General features: G+C 40.3%; 2 protein-coding genes across 8 annotated transcripts; one reads left to right on the top strand and one right to left on the bottom strand.

Moving 5' to 3' along the window:
• The first annotated feature begins 38 nt into the window (after positions 1 to 38).
• On the top strand, positions 39 to 15,042 carry git2a (G protein-coupled receptor kinase interacting ArfGAP 2a). 5 transcript variants are annotated; one of them, XM_034692984.1, is made up of 20 exons: positions 39 to 591; positions 4,446 to 4,579; positions 4,897 to 5,009; positions 5,159 to 5,264; positions 5,371 to 5,457; positions 5,563 to 5,693; positions 5,786 to 5,880; positions 6,113 to 6,158; positions 6,558 to 6,609; positions 6,699 to 6,771; positions 6,858 to 6,955; positions 7,064 to 7,175; positions 7,267 to 7,409; positions 7,502 to 7,651; positions 9,275 to 9,523; positions 10,335 to 10,424; positions 11,871 to 11,953; positions 12,076 to 12,267; positions 13,174 to 13,237; positions 13,635 to 15,042. In XM_034692984.1, the coding sequence occupies exons 1-20, from the start codon at positions 540 to 542 to the stop codon at positions 13,845 to 13,847; spliced, it is 2,283 nt and encodes a 760-aa protein (XP_034548875.1). In that variant the 5' UTR covers positions 39 to 539; the 3' UTR covers positions 13,848 to 15,042. The 5 variants fall into 5 exon arrangements, with proteins under 5 accessions (XP_034548875.1, XP_034548877.1, XP_034548878.1 ...); XM_034692986.1 differs by lacking the exon at positions 9,275 to 9,523; XM_034692985.1 differs by lacking the exon at positions 10,335 to 10,424 and having other exon boundaries at positions 41 to 591.
• Positions 15,043 to 15,110: 68 nt separating this feature from the next.
• tchp (trichoplein, keratin filament binding) lies at positions 15,111 to 20,589 on the bottom strand. Of its 3 annotated transcripts, none has more exons than XM_034692373.1 (13): positions 20,404 to 20,589; positions 19,070 to 19,264; positions 18,399 to 18,609; positions 18,259 to 18,315; positions 17,879 to 17,947; positions 17,287 to 17,460; positions 16,994 to 17,106; positions 16,851 to 16,917; positions 16,578 to 16,750; positions 16,413 to 16,494; positions 16,133 to 16,318; positions 15,829 to 15,972; positions 15,111 to 15,755 (listed from the first exon to the last, which is right to left on the bottom strand). In XM_034692373.1, the coding sequence occupies exons 2-13, from the start codon at positions 19,258 to 19,260 to the stop codon at positions 15,723 to 15,725; spliced, it is 1,500 nt and encodes a 499-aa protein (XP_034548264.1). In that variant the 5' UTR covers positions 19,261 to 19,264; positions 20,404 to 20,589; the 3' UTR covers positions 15,111 to 15,722. The 3 variants fall into 3 exon arrangements, with proteins under 3 accessions (XP_034548264.1, XP_034548263.1, XP_034548262.1); XM_034692372.1 differs by having other exon boundaries at positions 19,070 to 19,283; positions 20,450 to 20,589; XM_034692371.1 differs by having other exon boundaries at positions 20,450 to 20,589.
• Between the last annotated feature and the right edge of the window lie 466 nt (positions 20,590 to 21,055).

Here is a 21,055-nt window from a genome sequence, read left to right as displayed (position 1 = left end):
ACTTAAGGGCCACCGTAAGGACCACCCAATATTCAGTTTATAATTTGCGTCTCAAAAAACATGGGCCTCGATTGGCATATTTTGGAGCGAAGAGACAAAATATTTCTAGTTCTAAGGATTCGGGGAGAAGTTTACGTCCTGTAAGGCAGGGCACTGGGCACAGCGTGCGTCACAGCAAGTCTCAGCTGCCGCTGGGATTGCTCGAGCTCTGTTTAGTCTGCTGTCTACCAAAGACTGAGGAGTAAACTACCAAACTGGTGAGGGCTAGTCAGCTAATCAGGTGCTAAGTCAGCTAAGTTGAAGGCAGGCAGCAGTGTACCTTACTCTTGGGGGTTGCGTTATAATGGTTGTAACGCTTAGCCAAAACAGGAAGGCCAGCAACAGTTAAATGAGGCAGCAAGTCGTTGTTTAGATTGTTCTTTAATTAGCTAAGTCTAGCTAATGCGGAAGGCACCCCCACAGAGTGATCAATGGTGAGCCTAACGCAGGGGACATAATATAGTCTGCTCATTTTAAAGGCAGATCTTTCTGAATAGAGGATGTCTAAACGTCTCCGAAACACGGAGCTGTGCGCTGATTGCAGTGTCCCAGGTAAGCTAACTCATCCATGCAGTGCTGCCTTTATTTCAACTAACGTTTCATTCTTGAAGGGGCAGTAATCCAAAGCTTTGCACCAAACTGTGTTTGCTTAAATCTGATTATTAGTGCTACTGCTTGCACATGCTGCTTTCCTCTCTACAGTAAATTAGGTTGCAGGGTGAACTGTTGTTTTGACAAGCAAGTTGTTGCTGACAGGTCCCCGGGTTGGGGATGCAATTAGACCTGAAGCAGCTGTCTTATTAACTGTTTCCATCCGGTGATACTTGCCTTAAATAATCAGGGCAGCATTTGTGAGGTGTGTCAGTAACATTTCACAGTGGTTTTGTAGCAGGTTTCTCACAGGTATCGGGTAAAATGTCTAAATAATATCTTCGATATGCGGACGTTTCTGGGAACTTTGGCCCATCATGAAATATCATCCTAGATCAGAAGTAGCTGCTGTGTAGTCTCGATCAAACCAGGGATACTATATATCTACGATGACTGCATCATAATGACAAATACAGCCAGTACATATGGGTCACCATAGTAGTGTTGTTTGTGGTTATGAGAAAAAGCCGGGCGTGGAAACTGTTGACTGGTGAAAACATATTGCAAAATTTAAAAAAAAGACACCCTTAACCCAATTTCAACACTCGAACAAAGTGACTGTGGTCACTGTAGAAGCTGGATTTATGAACCCAGATGAAATACCAAGTCAACTGAATCCTGTATTTGTTATATTGATTGGGAGAAGCCTCCTAACATCATATGACAGAAAGTGGTTCGTTTTAAGAAGTGTCAGGGTTTCAAAGACAATCTGAATTGTGTTTCTACAGTCCAACTTAACTGTGCACAAGTTGCATTGTGTTCGAAGTGCTCTCAGAAGCCTCATTGATACAGAAATGACGTGGTGTTTTTCAGCAGGCACAGGAAGGAAGCAAAACAGGATGCAGAGTGAGTTGACCACATACTTTCAATGCAATAGAGGTTTTTTCTCTTTTGTGAGACCATCTTTTATTGAATATGGGATTTATGTTAAACAATAGAACATGCATTGTCTTTAGATGTGAATTTTTTACTTTTTCACTCATATTGTGCTTGAAAAAGCTCAAAAAGCAGTGAGAAGTATTCCAAATATTCAGTAATGGTACCTTGTCTCTCATCATGTCATTCAGGCTAGTTAAAGCCCTCAGGTCTCCACAGCAGCTGGCCTGGATTGCCCTCCCATACAACTGCTACCAGTTGTTGGGTGTGAATATTTTTAGAGTTTCAAGATGTGGTATTAAATTTAGCAGCACTTGTCGAGGAAAGGGTAAAACAGGCCTGTCAGCACCATCTCTTCGGACTCTGTGAAAAGTTAAGTTAGAGAAGGAGACTCTGGGAACGAAGGGACCAGGTGCAGGAATTTGACCAGCAACTCCTGCAGCTGTTCCTCCTCCAACTCAGCTGCTGCTGAAACACTTACAGTCCTCACTGTCTGATCTGTCACAGAGCCAGCAGCCTTTCAATCTGCTTTACAGTTTATTGGCTTCCAGAGTGCCACATGCATTTACAGTATTCCTCTTCATGAGTTGTTTTTGCTGTCAGAAGAGTCTCTGTGAGACGACAGAGCTCTGTGACATTTGTCTCAGATGAAGTGTGTGAAATAGGTCAAGGTTAAATAAACATGTATTTTAGTCATGTGCATTACTGTGTCATGTAAGTGTGCCATGTCTCAGTTTTTAACATACATTACTTCAATATGCACAGCTCAAACTCTCGATAGCATTTATCAGGGGATTTTAATGTATGCTATGAAAAGAGGAAGCTGCTCTTTTTCTCAACAATAAGGTAGGGGTGCTTCAACTTCAGCTGCTAGTCCTCACTTCCTGTTATAGATTGAATTTGCATTACCTAAATTTGGTCTCAAAAAGAGTTCAGCTCTCATAAATGCTTCCTTTGTTATTGTCCATAGGGCTTTTTATAACTCTACGTCCATCTAGTGTGGTTGTGTTTGGATGCATGTGATTTGAGATTTGTGATCCAGAGGGCATTTGGTGATAAAAAACATTAATCAATGGTTTGGGGGGGGGCTTTGACAGTGGGAGGCTTAATAAAAATATCACACTGTTCTGCACTGCTAGCTAAGCATGACCCGCATGACCAATTCTGTAAATTGACTGCTAAGTAAACAAGGACGACAGTTTATCAACACCAAACATCACAACTACTGAAACAAAGACAAGACATTATGATGAGTCATCCCTCTCTTTTGGCTAAACCTCAGAGGACCGCCCCCTCATGAAAACTTGGGAGTTGCATGTTGCAGTGTCACTTATTATTGTTTGCTTTGTAAAAGTGGTTTGATGCCGCACACTGATTTAGACATTCTGTCACTTTAGCACACAATGTTCTAAGTCATTCTAAAGATAACAGGGTTTGTTAGCAAAGATCGTGTTTGATAGTGTTTTTTTTTTAAAGATATTGACATATGTCTATACTTTATTGTCAATTGTCAAGGGAAGGGGGGCGTAAAAATGTCTTGATCTACCCGCAGAAAAAAACTGTGAACCACTAGATTGACTGATTGCTCTATAACCATCTTAATCACCATCCACTAGTCTCTAGCTGGGAACTGATTCTGAGTAAGCTTTACAGGATGAGGCTAACATGATTCTGTGTTTTCCTAATAATTCAACAAAATTACCAAAACCAACAATGCTAATCTGTCTCTCAGGACTTCCTGCTTCTTCCCCCTAACCCAGCCTTGAACATATTTGTTCTTAATGAAGACATAAATCTCTTCAAAAACAAAAGTACATTTCTTTCAAACATGTTACTTCAGCAGCTTTAAGGTGTTAGAAAAATCTGTGATTTGTGATACCATTGTTCAATTATGCCATAACAATACAAAGTGTGATTAATAGAGAGAAAAAAAAGCATACAAGCTATAATTCTCAGTTTTTAGATTAAACTGATGTTCTTCATATTGTTCACAAAACCTGTGTCTATGACAAGTTTCTCCTGGGTCCACAATAAATCCAGAAAGCATTTTAATTATTTCATCACTGAACACATGCCAATAATCTAACCAATTTTAAGGGGAGCAGACAGTTAGCCTCAAGCTGCGTCTTACCACATCAACAAGGTGTGAAAGCCTTAAACCATAATGTACACATCCTGAGTGAGAAAGCATTGTTTGCTTACACAAAGATTTTTTATTATTTATAGTGATGAATTTAGGCTTTTGTTATGTGTTTATTAAGAATGTTCCTATTACACTAATGATGATAATACGATTAATTATGCAGCCCCAAGCAGGAGTGTGTTTGACAGCCATGGATTGATACCCATTTGGTGCTGTACTCAATATTTCTGGCAGAGGGACTGTTTTGGATTGACCCAGAATGAACTACAATACCAGATTGTATGACTATGTGGCTCACCAATGTCTTTTTAAACTCAATGATGTAAACTTACAATGATGGGGCTCTATGGCACAAAAATAAGTTGTATCAGGGTTTTGCGTCACAGACAGTAAGTAGAGTCTACTTATTGTTGTTTTAAGCATTTTTAGTATTCTGTTATGATAAGGAAAAGGTAGAGTGTCAACAGACACCATAAGTCAGAGCTCCTTGGATCATGTCAGAGAGGAACATAGAAAAAAGGGAAAGCAGGATGGAGAGACTTATCGTATCCTGTTAGTCAGTTTGAGCTGAACATAGAGGACATGACATTTCTATGTGACCAAGTAGGCTAAAGGAAATCAAAGTTGTAAAATCAGTTGGATAAAATATTGTATCCTTCAAGTACATGTGTATTAAGTTGTGATTCATCCATTAGCTCACTGTTTTATGATATTAATGTTGTCGTTTCCCTCTCAGATCCTCGCTGGGCCTCAGTGAACAGAGGTGTTTTGATTTGTGACGAGTGCTGTAGTGTTCACCGGAGTCTGGGCAGACACAGCTCCCAAGTCCGTCACCTGACGCACACACCATGGCCTCCTACACAGCTACAGGTAATCAGCCTAACCAAAAACACTGGAAATATATGCTCATTTCTCATCTTTCTATTTTCCGTTTTAAAAATGTAATCTTTTTCACCGTTCAACCCCACATTCAGTATTCCCGTAGTTCTAAACTCAGCCGGCTCCTGTCCTCATCAAGATAAATCTGATGTCGGCAGTTTCTCATCAGATCCCACCGAGCTGTATTGATTTAGTCTAAATATAGAAAATGTTGGTTCAGGAGGAGGACTGTTAGCAGCCAGTCAGCGTTATACAATGTGAATCAATGTGACACATTTTAAAGTTGTTTTTCTGTCATTTGACCCTAGATGGTCCAGACATTATACAGCAACGGTGCAAACTCCATATGGGAGCACTCTCTTCTGGACCCTGCATCTGTGATGAGTGGGAAACGCAAGGCCAACCCTCAGGACAAACTGCAGTGAGTCATAACTGTGTGACAATAATGACAAAATCCTTTCTACTGACTAGGATTTATATTTTCATAAACACAAAAGTAGATTGTTGATCTTCCGCTGACTCATTCAATCCCTGCTGTGTTTCTGTTTGAACCTCCATGTTTCATTTTAGCCCGAACAAATCAGAGTTTATAAGAGCCAAATATCAAATGCTGGCATTCGTCCATCGCATGCCCTGCAGAGAGGATGACAGCTCGACAACCAAGGATTTAAGCAAGGTGAGGAGAAAACTGAATCATATTCTTATAAAATTCTTATAAAAATAAAAAAAATCATTTTAAGCTTCTTCGTGCCAGTCTAGTGACATGTTCTTTTTCTTTGCAGCAACTTCACTCAAGTGTACGCACTGGGAATCTCGAGACATGTTTGAGGTTGCTTTCCCTGGGAGCACAAGCTAATTTTTTCCACCCTGTAAGATCCAATCACTCAAAACAAAACCAGAGCTGTCATCTCTATTTTTTTTTTCATTTATGATCATAACTCTTTATCTATTTTTTTAATCTATGTCTCCTCTAGGAAAAAGGAAACACTCCATTGCATGTAGCAGCAAAGGCAGGACAAGTATCTCAGGCTGAACTGTTAACTGTTTATGGGGCAGATCCTGGAGCCCCTGACAGCAACGGCAAAACTCCCATCGACTATGCAAAGTTAGACATTGTTGTCGTTTATAATCAAAAACAAAATATCATGGGCAATTCTCCCTTTGAGAATAGAGATGTTTTAATGTGTCATTTTGCAGGGAAGCTGGCCACCATGACCTGGCAGACAGACTGGTGGAGGTCCAGTATGAACTAACTGATCGACTTGCATTCTACCTATGCGGGAGGAAACCAGGTAGAGAGCGAGTTTGGAAAGACTCTGTGTTTAGAGGGAACACGCATTTGTGTATTTGGAGTTTGATGATTACTCCAAACAGATCAAATTTAATTATGCATGTCATTTAATCTTCTGTGTGAATATTGATCATGCACTACACTTAAATCATGCTTAATGGAAAGTGTTTAAATTTCCCATAAATATTAATGACTAAATTGGCAGTCATCCTGAAAAATGTTGTCTCTTTCAGATCATAAAAACGGGCAGCACTTCATCGTTCCACAGATGGCTGACAGGTGAGAAAGCATGAACTACAACTCAGTATGAAGTGATTTGTGTCTCTGTTAAAGACTTGAATCCAGCAGACGAAGTGAGCCGAGCGAGCTGGTTGTATTTCTGCTCTCAGGCCTGTTCAAACATGCTGTTGGCTGGCTGTAGAGTCTATTATCTGTGAGGGGAAACAGACTCTGTGCAGCAGCTGACAAAAACAAAAAAGCTCTGTATTTCAATTAAAATATTATTCCCATTAAGCAGGACAGCCATTATGATATCATATTAAATCATCCATTTGATTTTTTTGTTGCTCTCTTTTGATGGATAAGGAACATGTAAGTATCTCTCAGACTGAAGTCTCCAGTACATTGACTGAACAACTCACCTGCAGGGTGTTAACGACTGTTTTTTTCTGTTTGTAGCAGTTTAGATTTATCAGAACTGGCCAAGGCAGCAAAGAAGAAGCTGCAATCTGTGAGTATTTGTGCAGAGTTGTGTTGCTGAGCTCTTTTTCTGCCTTTGACTTGAGACTAACTAATTTTAATTTCCTCATTATTTTGCAGCTGAGTAATCATTTATTTGAGGAGCTGGCCATGGACGTGTATGATGAGGTGGACAGACGAGAGACGGATGCAGGTAAAATGATCCATTTAAAGCACACAGGTGCATTGAAGCCTTCACTAGAGTTGCAGCTTTACTCACACCATCTCTTCTTTTTGCAGTGTGGCTGGCTACACAGAATCACAGCACCCTGGTGACAGAGACGACTGTGGTGCCGTTTCTTCCTGTGAATCCAGAATATTCCTCAACAAGAAACCAGGCGAGTCAGCTTAACACATCTCCCATAATCAAAGTGTTTTTTTGTTCTCCTCTGTATGTATGTAGTATGTATGTGTTTGAATGATGTGACTCTGTTTTTCCTTCTCAGGGACGACAGAAACTTGCAAGATTCAACGCACATGAATTTGCCACACTTGTGATTGACATATTAAGTGATGCTAAGCGCAGACAACAAGGGAACTTAGTATCCAGCCCTAAAGGTCTGTATCTTGTTTTGGTTTAATCAAAGATCTGACTGACACTGAAGCGTGGCATAGATATACAATGTCAGTTTGTGCCTCTTTATTCTAGACAATGTTGAATTCATCTTGAAGAGCGTGGCTGTGCGGCATTGCAGTGACAGTCAGGACAATGACCAGCCGGACTATGACAGTGTGGCGTCTGATGAGGACACAGATCAAGAGCTCCCCTCCAGTAAAGGAGACAGGACAAAGGTATTACACGGTCACTTTCACAAATAACAAACCCTGACAGACGAAGTCTGTCTGCAGGCGCCTTCACTTTTCCTTTTCAAAACCTCCGACAGAGCCTGGACTCTGACCTCTCAGACGGCCCCATAACCATGCATGAGTACTTGGAGGTGAAGCACGCGCTTACAGCCTCTGAAGCAAAGATCCAGCACCTCATGAAAGCCAACAACAACCTGAGCGACGAGCTGCGGCTGATGCAAAAAAAGGTATCCCCCACATCCCAACCAAATGATCACTAACCCCAGGGGGGTGGGGGGGTGGGGGGGCAGACCGAGGGTTGCCCACAGTGGTCAGCAGAGCTCTTCTCCTGCCCAGTGCAATCGCTCTCTGGAGTGGAGGCCGAGCTATCTGAAAAGGAATGCTTTGTAGAGAGATAATGCTGCTGTGACACCCTGCTGGTCCACCCTCTGTATAGGCCAGCATGTTTGAATTTTGAAATTGGAGATTTTCTTTTCTTTTTCCTTTGTCTTTTGTTTGTTTCTCCAGCTAACAACCAAAACAGTATCATTTGATCTCTCCTTTTGTAATAAATTAAGGCTAGTTTCTAATGTTACTAACATGCATGTTTTTAAAAAGCATGACATAATTAACAGTGAATTTTTTAACTTTCATAGTTCGTATTGACTAACTGAAATTGTATGTGTGTGCCTTGCTTCATCACATATGTTGTGTTTATTTCATAAAATGTTTTTGGATTATTTTTTCAAACCTGTTTTTGTTTGAGTAGTCACAGTTGTTAGAAAGCATACTACTCAGCAAATGCTTTTATTCTGTTACATCAAACTGCTGATTTTATAGATTCTGCAAAAATGTTTGCAATGAGCTTCATCTTAGCATGAACAGATTATTTCAGGATGTTACAGCTATATTTGTTATAATTTTACCACTGATCGTTTTTTGTGTGTGTTGAGGTTGTTTTTATTTCAGCTCTGGAAAACTTGACCACCCCTACAGCACTGTAGCATACTGCACTGTTTTTATACTGATGTTTTTTAGTGTTGTGCCACTGACTAGTCAAACAGTTCCTAAAAAAAAAAGACTACTTTTGGATGCAGATGTTACAGGAAAAAAAATCTCCATTTGGCTTGTCATGAGATATAATAGTAGTAGCTTCACTGCATAGGAAAGGTACACTTTATTGTGAATGTAGTTTCCTTTTATTTAAACCCAATGACAGATTGAACCCCTAATAGTAGTAGTTAGTCACTGATCAATACTTCTCACTTTCTTCTGACTCATTAAATGCAAGTCAAGTCATTAATTAAGGCCAGTTTTTCTGCACCCAAACTTTTGCATCTGCAACAAAATCTTTGTGATTCTGTTCATTCACAGATGCTTCCTGACCTTACAATTTTTCAGACATTCCGTCTCTACTCTCCAACTTTAACTAAAACTGCACCTGTGTTGCTTACCTACATAAGAATCTATCTTTTGCTTGCTTATCACCTGCTTTGCATTTTTTTAGACATGGAGAATTTCCCTCCAAAAGAAAAAAAAAAATCTTGTTATTTTAAGCACATTAAGAGCTGATCAAACTTGATATCAATGGCAAACAAAGTATCACAAAGTTGGTTCTCAGGGTTCTGTTTGGATGAAGTCTATAACTAGTGACTTAACTTTCTATATAGTGGTAATAAAACCGTTTGAGGGCAGGTTCTGACATTTAAAAGCATGATTTTACTCAGATGTGTGAAAACCTTGGCAGAATGAAATCAAAGCATGCTGGCTGTAGCAGACTCTCTAAGCGTAATGTAGCTTCAATCAGAACAGGGAACATATCTTGCTTTGCTAAGAGCTCCTCTTAGTGTGTTGCTGCCCATCTCTTCCAGCTGCAATCTCTGCAAAGCGAGAACACCTCTCTCAGGCGGCAGGTCACTACCAATATCTATCAGGTCCCCAGCTCTTCAGACTACCCCGACCCCTCCAGCCCCTCAGCCCTGAAACGCCGGCAGTCTGCGCGGGCCAGTCGGCCCATGTCTATGTATGAGACCGGCTCAGGCCTGAAGCCCTTTCTCCCCAAAGGGGAAACCCCTTACCCTGAGGAGGCCCTCCCCACCCTGCAACCCTTCCCACCTCATGTAAGTAAGACCTGTTCCCTGCTCTTCTCTGCCATTTCCTCTCCTCTGGCCTCTTTCCATGACTTTCCCTTCATGTTCTCCACCCTGTCTGCAAACTGTCCTCTTTAGTGTCTCTCCTTCCTCATTTGTCACTGGGTGGTTTTCTTTGACATCAAAGAGAGAGTCATCAAAAGGAGCACTTGGAAACTGCCAGTCACATGTCATCTTGTCCATAAACATATTCACGACTACATATGTCTGTTGTTATTAGAGTGTTGCTTGTTTGTACATGAAAGGACATGCAGGATGCTGTGATTTTGATAAACTCTGAAGGTTTGTATTGTGTTTTATGTTGATGAAGCATTAAAACTACCATACAAGTTCTCTGTGTTTTTGTAATGCATGGTACTTTTTATAAACTCATTTTTACTTCTCATCTGTTTGAGTGTTCTCATTAATCCAAATCAGATAGTTATAGAAGTTAAATTTGGGTCAGTTTTTTGGTACTTTGTTTTCAGTTGATTAATTGCCAGTTATGATTTTTTTTCCCAATTTCTTTTTAAGACCAACTGGATAATATTATAGAGGGATGATAAATACAAGAAAAGTTGTCTATAGAGAATTTATTTCGTGTCAAATCCTAAACTGCTGGTCATTGCACAGCTAGAATTTATATTTCACTTCCAATTCTGCAGTCATTGAGGCAACAACTGGCTCAAGAAGAGTTTTGGGACTATAGTCTTGATCATTTCACTTGTTAGTTCAAACAGAAGTTTCTCTTTTTATCAAAGCCATCTGTGTCCTTTAAATGTGGTTTGAACCCTGTCTTCAGACAGAAAAGGGCGCTTTTGTGACCACATCTTCATCCCTCCCCTCATTTCCATCCACCCTCTCCTGGCCGAGGGACGAGAGTGCTCCAAAGGTTAAGTACATCCTCACGCGGTCTACATCTCGTGGGATGCATCGTATCCCTTGCCTTCCTCTGTCCTCCATATGCTGCTCCGTATCTGCCCTGCTGCATGAGCCACCCCTCCACCAGCTGCCCCCACATTCAGATACCTGCCCTTCATTGTACAGCTAAACTACTGGATTTGTGTGGTTTTGTAAAGACAAAATCTCTGCCTGGCAGCTCAACGTTGAGAAGAAAGTTGCTCTGGAGCTACAGCACCTGCTACTTTTATCACTTTCTTCCTTTGCTCCAGAAACCTACAGCAGACCTTGCTGAGAGAGTCTGATTGACCAGAAAGTTCATCAGTATTGCTTCAATTTAGAAAACCCGGTTCTAAGAAAGAACAATCTGAGTATTTAGTGAGTGAGATTGTTAAATTTATCTGAGAATTGTCTACCTCTAGAGTGGTCGATATGATCAGGATTTTCTATTTACACACTCCATTTAAAGAAGAGGAGCCCCTGTCGGTTTGCTGTCTAACAAATGCTTGGCTGCCTTGTATAGTAAACTTCCAACAGCATGCTCTCACTTTCTCCAGTATTAATCAAACACTGATCTAGAACATGTTAAGGCATGGAAGAAGTTTAATTTAGACATGTGGGTAACAGACAAATTCCCTGAAGCAGGCATATGTGTGTTGTGCATTTTGTACTGCAGGGAAAGATTCATGATTGATTCAAGTTTCAAGTGTACATTGTTGTCTCTGTAGCTTTGAGTCTAAGAGTTATTCTGCAGAAAGTTACAGAAAATCTCCCTGAATCCTCCATAGAAAAGTTTGAATATGAGGTAGATATCCAATTGTCCAGGTATTGGTTGTGTTGCATGTGGTTTGGTTCAATTCATAAACTCATCTTCCTATACAGATCCTTAAACAGAGACTCTCTAGGGTCTCCTACCCTTTAGTTTGGAGGACAAGTAAAGCTTGCGTGTCACAGTTCTGATGTAATGTTTTTGCCATGTGTTGCTTATTATCAGTGTTGGCTTTTGTTTGATTGTTTTGTTATTTGTCAAAGTGAAACAGTCCCTACTGCAGGGGTTTTCATACATCCACAAACATTTGATCATCACGAGTGATCCAAGAAGAAGATGAGGTCAATGTTAAGAGCGGAAAGTTACTTATAGCTGTTATGGCCTACTTACGTGAATAAACATTCTGAACTCTCTTACTAACCCCAGAATGAATGCTTCAAATGGATGATGTGCTTCACAGCTTTATTGGCTTAATTCAGTCAGGGTCATCTGCACTGCTTTCTGTTGTTTATATTCCAGTTTGTCACGCAGCAAACAGGAACAGCTACATTACAGATGTATGCTTTTGTTGAAAAATCTGACATGAAGCATTGAAATCATGATTTCCCTACAGCTGTTTCTGTTTGAGAGGCACATCATCAATATCATCAACATCTCTCTTCCCTCCAGGCATCGAAGTTAGAGAAGCAAAGCAGCATGCCTGAAAGTGACTATGACAACACGTTCAATGACTCCGAGATGGATGAATCAGGGTAAGAGCTGTTTACTAGGAAATACAGTTCAAATGAAAGGATGTGCTGTGTGTTTTTTTCTGACTAAACACAAGCAGGGATTTTGGCTGTAGAGATGATTTGTTCCGGACTTCCCTCTGTAGTTTGTGCAGGAGAGTGAGGCTGAGGAGCAGCGGCTGGATGGGTGAGGGCAGCTCCATTCCTGAGCTGGCAGACGCAGAGATGGAGGCAGACCCCACACTTCCCAGCACAGAGGACGTCATTCGCAAAACTGAGCAGATCACCAAGAACATCCAAGAGCTTCTGCGAGCTGCTCAGGAGAACAAACATGACAGGTCAGAGTCTGAAGAGAAAGCTTATCTTTCTGTATCAGTTTACTGTCAGTTTTTTATCTGTAATCTCTTTCTTCCATTTTTAACCCCAAGTTCCTCTTACATCCATCATTATTCAGTTCTGTTCAGCTGCGTTTATCTCCTGTCATTTCCTCTTGTTTATCATCTTCACTCTCCACCCTCTTTTTACTTCCACTCTGCTCCACTGTTGTGATGTGCATTTGATGTCCCTTCCCCTGTGAGCAGACCATGTGAGCGGGAAGGTGTGCGCAGGCTTAGGCACAGTCTGGGATGTTTCAGCACTCTGGTGCCTTGGGCCGAGAAGGCCCCCGCTCCCCTTCAGCCACTCAGCCTTCGGTCCCCTGACCCTTCCTCCTGGTACTCTGGCCTCTGTCCCTGCCTCCCAGGCACAGTTTCATTTTCTCTCCCTCACGCAGTTCCAACCTCACCCTTTCTTTCCTGTCTCACCTGCTAACATGCTGTCTCTCTCCATGTGATATAACAGTGTTGAATTTGAAACATTTGAGTTTTTTCTCCTGAAGCGCAGACTTTGATGGTGCTTCAGCTGGTTAAAGATTATTCTTGCACCCTGCAGTGACTTGTATTTAAAGAAAGAGGAGGCAGAGTATTTGATTGAAAATATTGTACAGGTTGTTTTTGTTCCCGTGTGGCTATAATTCTGAAATACAAAAAGGCTTCCAAATAACAGTGTCTTTCCTCACCAAAGTTCCTGTTTAAAAGCATGTTAACCTGAAGTTTAAGATGGCATTGCATGGTTTGCTGGAAATACTTAATAGTCATATGACTTGCATGTTAGAGCTTCTGGTTGACTGATACACATAAGTGCTAATCATTTTGTTTTATATTCAAAATATGTTGAACTAATCAACTACTCTCTTCCCCTCACAGCTTCATACCCTGCTCGGAAAGAATACATGTGGCTGTAACAGAAATGGCTGCTCTCTTTCCTAAGGTAAGGAAACATGTCTGTATAAAGGATACTTTGAGAGAACAAATTATTATCCCTGCAATAAAAAAATCTAAATGTGTTGTTCTGAGGATATTACAAGCACAAATACCTTAGTTTCAAATTCCAAATCCACCAGGTCTTATTTTATTATTATTCCTTAGTTTTTATTTTTGAATTTTTTTTCTGACATCAAAGTGTAGTGAATTTCCCCTTCATGTGAATATTGTTGTGTTGTTAATATACATGTTTTAAGTGTGTTAAAAGAAACGGGTACGTTGGACATACCATAGTTGGTCCTCTGCCGTCAAAGATCCATAAGGTTCTTAAGGATCTGCACTGAACTGCCCCTCTTTTTTTTACACTTTCCATCAGTATTAAAATATTTAACCTTCCTCTGCAGAAGCCGCGCTCAGAGACTGTGAGAGGCTCTCTGCGCTTGTTGACCTCGAGTGCGTACCGGCTTCAGAGCGAGTGCAGGAAGGCGTTGCCCTCGGAGGGCTGCCCGGGACCGGACATGCAGCTGGTCACCCAGCAGGTCATCCAATGTGCTTATGACATTGCCAAGGCAGCCAAGCAGCTTGTGACCATCACTACAAAAGAGAATACAAACTAACAGTACTTACAGGCTGCCAAGCAGTCAGCATCTCAGTTGTGTTTATATATATATATATACATATATATATTTTAATGAGTCTTTTGTTTTTTGTAATTGTGATATATGCATGCATGTTTTTTTTATTTATGAATGATTATTGACTATATTAAAACCAACTCTGGACAAAATATGAGTGTTAGAAGGTCAACAACTTTACTAAGAGATACCATGCTAATGTAATAGCACAATTTCTCATGAGGTAATTTATAACATACACAAATCCTGCTAAGCCTAAGTACAACAGCTCGTCAGCCTGGGAACTGAAATATTTTCCGGAATACTCTTGAACAATTCAAATGATCGTGATGTAAATACCTGTAACTGAGAGAAGCACAGTACAGCAGATCCACCTGATAATATTGGTTACTGTATCAGTCCAAAGCCAGTGGGTGCTGAAAAGCCATAACCAAGCCATGAATCCACTGTCAATGAATGCTATTGCTTACACTCATAGCTAAAGGAGCTTCCTGTCATTAATTGCACTGTGCAAGCATTATCATACTGCAAAGTTTAACTCTCAAAACAAGCTGACGATTTTGCCAACTTCCAATCGAATGTTGGGAACTTAATTCACGCACATGTTGATGTAGCTCTGTAATGCTAATGTTTCTGCAACCAAGAAGCTATTTATATGTTTGTCCTCTGTCCAAGTGTAATCCAGTCTGCAGTGCACTTGTTGCAGCTATTAATGTTTGCACATTTGTTAAGTCAGTGAATGCAACACTTGTTCAGGGGGCCAAAGTTATCCTCTTCACCGGTGCCAAGATGTTGTATTCATTTCAAATGATCAGTGTTTGTAACGGGCTCCACACTGGGTTGTATTCTGCGGTCTTGTGCTTCATTGCATTTCTGGTGATGTTGTTCAAAGCTAATAGCCATACTGTATGTGCATCCATGTGTTTTGTGCTCTGCTCCGTTGCTGCTAGTTTTGTATTAAATGTGCAACATATGGGATAGAACTGTAGGCATCTCTGTGCAACCCAACAATCATCCTCAGCAAGTGTTTCATTAAGAGTTCATCTTCTTTTTGAAATCTGATCAAGGTAATGTCCCTCTGTGTGCTCAAGTGGAGTGCAGAGGTGTATGTGATGCAGCTATTAAGTTGCACTTCCAAAAATAATTATTTTCTAAATAAACTTAATTTATAACTATCTGTCTGTTGTGTTTGGTCAGATTTTTTCTTCATGTTTCACTTGTTTTATCTCGACAGAAAACACTGAATCAGTTTTATTAGTTTTATTGAAAACAGTCTAGAGATTCCAGATAGAAAATATACAGCTCAAAAGTGCAAAAACTCTATTATTGTCTTTTAATGCAAACAACCAGAATTTTAAAAAGTACAAAAAGATGGCACAACAGATGGCCTCTCAACTTACATCAATACATAAGTCCTTCAAAAGCATTACAGGTAGAGTCACAATTTGGAATCAGTCTTAGAACAGTACGTGAATTTGATGCACTGTTGATGAAAATGTACAGTCTTTCAATACTTGCTGTGAAACAACGCTTTATACAAATCCACTGTGAGAAATGGGGGATAAAATGCATTAAGACACACTGTAAAATTTATGTTATGAATGTTTCTCAAGGTGTTATGGCATCAGGCATGTGAATTATTCCTAACAAATTTGTTTCTCCTTGAGTGCAACATTCCTTAATTTTGCTAGCATCCAACTGTGGCTCAGTGAGAAAATATAAGCCAGGAGAGAGGTGAGCTTGTTTTGACTAAGGCTTTTTTAAGACACTTTTTTTCATTATACAGTGACCTGTTCTTTAACAAGCAAGAAAAAATACATCTCACAATCCTGTTTTGATCACATTTCTCCAGGTTGCTCACGTCCAAGCTGACCGGGGTCTGCTGTGAATCTAAAAGGAAATATTTTTCAGATATATTAACATGAAATAGCTTTTTATTACATTAAAGAAGTTCACCTCTTACCTTGTCGTGGTACCCTCTCTTAGCCATCCTCTGGAGCTCTTCTCTTAGCTCCTCCTCCTGGATTTGGAGAACCTCCCTGTCCTCCTCCTCTTCCTGCTCTATCCTGTGTTGCTCCTCCCACTGCTCTTGGCGCTGCTGCTCCACCTAGAGTATGAACACATGCACCTACAGCTTTAAGGTTGCAACTGTACATAAGTGAGCTGCACTCATAGCATTATTGTTGGAGACCCAGGAGAGCTTTCTTTAAGGTCTTTATGATTAATTATGCACAATGAAAACACAAACCACTTTAATACGTGCTAACCTGAGCAGTTATATCTTGCATGTGTGCAGTCCTGCGACCCTCTTCTTGTTCCATCTCCAGCCGTCTGATCTCCCTCTCCTGCTCCAGCTCCTGAATCATCTCCTCCCGTCGCCTCAGTGACTCCTCCTGAGCCTCACGGTTCTTCTGCACTTTCAGGTCCAGCTGCTGCTGTCTCCCTGCGAGCACCTTTTTAAAGAGAAGAAAAAAGTGCTGTTACTGTGAAGTCCCATCTTTTGGATTACATTCTCAAAAGGCTCTGTTTGATTTGACAGCAATTCACCTCTCCCATAAGCCGTTCTCTGGCTTTCCTCTCCTTCTCCCACTGTGCTTCTCGTTTCTCCCACACCTGTTGGGCTTCCTCTCTGAAATTGTTGAGATATCTCGGTTTGTACTCGAGCAGAGCTCCCTCCCACAGAGACAGACTTTATTGAATATCTGTGCTCACCTATGTAGAATGTTAAACTCAGCCTCCCTCTCCTGCTCCAACTGAAGCTGCTCTTCAATTACACATTTCATCCAGGCAGCGTCTGCCACAGCCCTTTCCCTTCTTGCAGACTCCATCTTCTGGTCCTCCTCCTCTCCTTCCAGCAGGGCAGCCAGTATCTGCCTGTCACTCTCCTGGAGGGGACGATGAAGTTCAAGTGAGTCATTCAAACAGGCAAGCTGCATTACTTGTTAATGAATATATAAACATCTAAAGAGGATGATGTTGACCAACCAGTTCCTCTTTCACTTGCTGAGCCCTCCTCCTTAGCTGAGCGTGATATTGACGGATCAAGAAATGCCTGATGAAGAACAAATCCAATGAATGAAGTGCAACCTTATTTGTGATTAGTTATCAGCCAAAAGATAAATCCTTACCCCATCTCAGACTTTTTCCGCCTCTCATCCACCTTCACCCTCTCCTCCTCTATCTTCTCCAGTTCCCACTTCTTGACCTGCAGAGCTTCCTGTTCCTTCTTTAGGCAAGTAGCCTGAGAAAAAAAAAAATAATAATAATAATATATATATATGTATATGTATATATGTATATATATATATATATATATATATATATATATATATATATATATATATATATATATATATATATATATATATACATATATATGTATATATATCAGATGCTGCTGCTAAGACCAAATACAAATTACCTCCTCTTCCCTCAGCTTCAGCTCCCCCATCTGTTTTCGAAGATCCTCCGCCCTCTTCTGCTCCTCTCTTTTCTTTTTTTCCTCTGCTTGCCTTATCCTCTCCAGAGATTCTTTACGAGCTCGCTCATACTCATTTCCATAGCGTCTTGTTTCCACCTGCTCCGTCATTTCTTGCTGCATGTTTATAAACACAGGTCACTTACAGTAGGTGTCAAAACTTTCTCAGTTATTTACCACATTGAAGTGACCGATGAGAGTACATTTCAGACTTGATACTGTGCACACAGGTGAGCACTGCTTAATTAAAAATTGATTTGTTACATAAATAATTAGTCTCGTAAGCAGATAACAACAGAGTTTAACAGTCTGTTGGTCATATGTGTTACTTCTGTTTTGACCAAGGTGACACTTGAGAATACGAGGCAGTTTGTGCTCATTCTGTTTTCATTTAAATTGCATATTAAGGCATCACAGGCGTGATAAACGATATAAAGATAAAGACACTGGCATTTTGTAGACGATTATAAAAAACACTCAAACAATCAAATTAAAACTCATCTGTTTGGTCTGCCAGGTGTGATGATTCTCTTACCTCTTTCCTCTCAGATATCTGCCCCTGCCATTGGCTGACAACATGATCTTTATGTAACGCTGACTCCACCTGTGGACAGATTAAAGGAGCAGGTAACGACAATGACTAGACAAAGATACTGATTAACTTGAGCCTTGGCTGAAGAGATACAAGAACGTATCAATCTCTCAGGTTAACAGAAAGTCATGGAATATCCACAACACAAGCCCTATTACTTTCAAGATCAAGTGGATGACTTGACAAAAAAAGTGTCCATTTCCTCTTCTAAAGAAGCACAACATGGTCTCAAGATTCCTGAGAAAATGTATCACCTCACTGACAATCAGACTTTTTGGTAACATGTCAAGACTTTTCCATTAACAGTTAAAAAAATCAGCCACCTCTCGCAGCTGTGGGTTGTTTTTCTTCCAATGTTCCCGTAGGAGTTCTTGTGCAAGCTGGGGATATAAAAGAAAAACAGGTTATACTCTGACACTATGATGCAGTGCTGAAGAGGGAATGGTTAATTATATTTGACAACCTTTTGTCTTCTATCCTCTCTAGCTGTACGAAGCGCTTCAGTTTTTTGCACCAACTGATTTGCTAGTGTTCTCGTGTCAGGGACCACTTGTCTGAGCTCGGCCTCCAGCTGGTCCTGCTCTTCTTTCAGCATGGCCCTGAGCCGATTCCTGCGCTGCTCCAGGCTGGCTTTCTTTTCCTCCTCCAGTCTCTGTTTGTGATATGCTGACATACTGAAATACAGAGGTTAAAACAAAAGAAAAAAATCAGTTGTCTTTCTGTAGTATCTTTTGTTAACCAATTAATCTGACAGAGAATGCAGCAGGGCCAAAGTGCAGAAAAATCATGCATTTGCGTTGGGCATTTTATTATTCCGACAATTTGTAAAAGTAAGAATATGATCAACACTTGAATTCAAAAATATGTGTAATAGTTTATCAGTGGTTGCATTGTTTAGCCATTTGTTCCTATATATTTCTCGCATTTATGTAATATTGTTTGCAGAGAAATCTAATGAGGGGCAGTGAAAAGGAGCATATTAAATAAATAACAAGACCTTCCTATTTTATTTACTCTGAGTATCAACATCAGATACATATTATGAACACCTTTCTTATAATTACTTAGATATTTGAAGTTGTTGGTGAATTATTGTGGTACGAGGGTCAGAAAAGTCACATCTGATGAAGTTACCTCTGCTGGTAGGACTGTCGGGAGCTCCACACGGCCTGTTTTTGGCTGCGGACATTCTGCTCTCTGAAGTACTGAGCATGCAGCTCCCACTGCTGCCGCCACTGAGCCTCCTGTTCCCGCTGCCGGGCCAGCTGTCCGGCCAGCACCCGGGACCGACTGGGCACATGAGCTGAGAGGGTCGGTAGAGCCATTGACCTGAAGCATAAGTAATAGGCTGCATAAGATTAGATTAGATTAGATTAGATGAGATTAGATTAGATTAGATAAGATTCAATTTATTGTCATTAGGCATGTCACAGGTACAAGCAATGAAATATAGATTTCACCTAACCAGAAGTGCTTTAGCAGTAAATTAAACAAATAATACAGAAGGTATGTACAGGCTATGAACAGGCTATGACTATGGTTATGGCATACATTAGACCAGGGATTCACAAACTTTTCAACCCGTGACCCCCAAAATATTGGTGCCAGTGACTTGCGACCCCCACTGTCCCTCAAAGTGATTAAATGTGGCTTCATTTAGCTGGTCTGCAGAAAATTAGTCTACCTATATGAGCATGTGGCTGTGTTTCCTGTACTGTTATTAATTAATCTACTGCTATTGATGCTTTAGATAATTCACTGTTCACTATCCCTAAACTTAGGAGTCATCTGGTAAAAAGAAAGGCAGAAAACTTGTTACATTTTCTATTTTCAAGGTTTTATTTCAAGTTTAGCTACTATTTTTGTTGATATTCTTTACTATAATGGGTGAAATGTACTATATTTAGATAAGTTAAAAAACCAAAACATTCTGGAAGAAATCTCAGGACCTCCTCAGTGTGCCTCGACCTCCCAGGGGGTCCCGACCCACACTTTGGGAACCCCTGCATTCGACTATAAAGTGCAGTAGTGCAAAGTGATTATAGAAGATTTACATATATATTTTTTACATTATTTTAAAAGTAAAATTCACAGTGTGTGCGGTATAAATGAATGAATGTACAGGATGGAAAGTGCAGTTAGTGGTGCAGTGGTGGTTCAGTCCTGAGGTGGTCGGTGAGTGTGTTTGTGTGTGTAAGAACCTTAACCTGACCCTTAATCACGTTACATGCTCAAAACACAATCACCAGCTTCAAATGTACAAAACAAAGAAGTAGGGTGAACATACAAGTCCACTCATCCAGTCCAGCCATTCACACAAAAACAGAAAGAAACCAATTATCCTACTGCCAATTGTGTATGTGTTTTGGACTTGTAGCGTTATCAATGACAAGCAAGATAGCAGAGAAAGATCAATCGATGTGTGTGTTATTACTCACGTCACTCCGCGCACTACTTGAAACAATTACCTCAGTATTTACGAGCTGTTACAGTAGAAACATAGCACTTTCTTACCCTTTTGAAAGCGAAGTGGGTTGCCCTCTCGTAATATTCGTAATGATATGTCGACGTTTTCCACCTCAACACGGAAAAATTCCTTTATTTCATCGCCCAGCTTCCCTTGGTTACCAAGACACTTCCTGGTTACTCCCACGCTACGGAATGAAGGAAGGGTCAAAATTGCTTGATGAAGTTAACGCGAAAACCACGTATTTTTAAAAAACGATGTTCAGTTAAAACTTCGTCGTTTTTTTGTTTTCGATTTTTAAATATTAGCAATATAAATCAACTCTATAAAATGTAATCATTTCAATTGGAAGAGATTGAACAATTTGTTGTTTTCTTGAAACATTTCAATAAAATGGCATCATGTTATATAAAGCTAGACAGTGTAAGTTAGTCCACTAACATATCGAACCATTGATTTGTGATACACAGATCATTTTTCTTAGTTCTTATAGACTACACAACAAAACGGCAATATCACAAACAAAATATGTTCCAGACCTTCGACTCACAATTGTCATACAGTTAAGGGAAAGTTTAGTATTTTATAATGAACATAATTTATAAAGTGGAGCCAAATAGTAATTAAAACTTCCAATATTCAATTATTAGAAA

Source organism: Notolabrus celidotus, chromosome 9, assembly GCF_009762535.1.
Source record: "Notolabrus celidotus isolate fNotCel1 chromosome 9, fNotCel1.pri, whole genome shotgun sequence".
NCBI lineage: Eukaryota > Metazoa > Chordata > Actinopteri > Labriformes > Labridae > Notolabrus > Notolabrus celidotus.
This window is presented reverse-complemented; position numbering and strand designations above follow the sequence as displayed.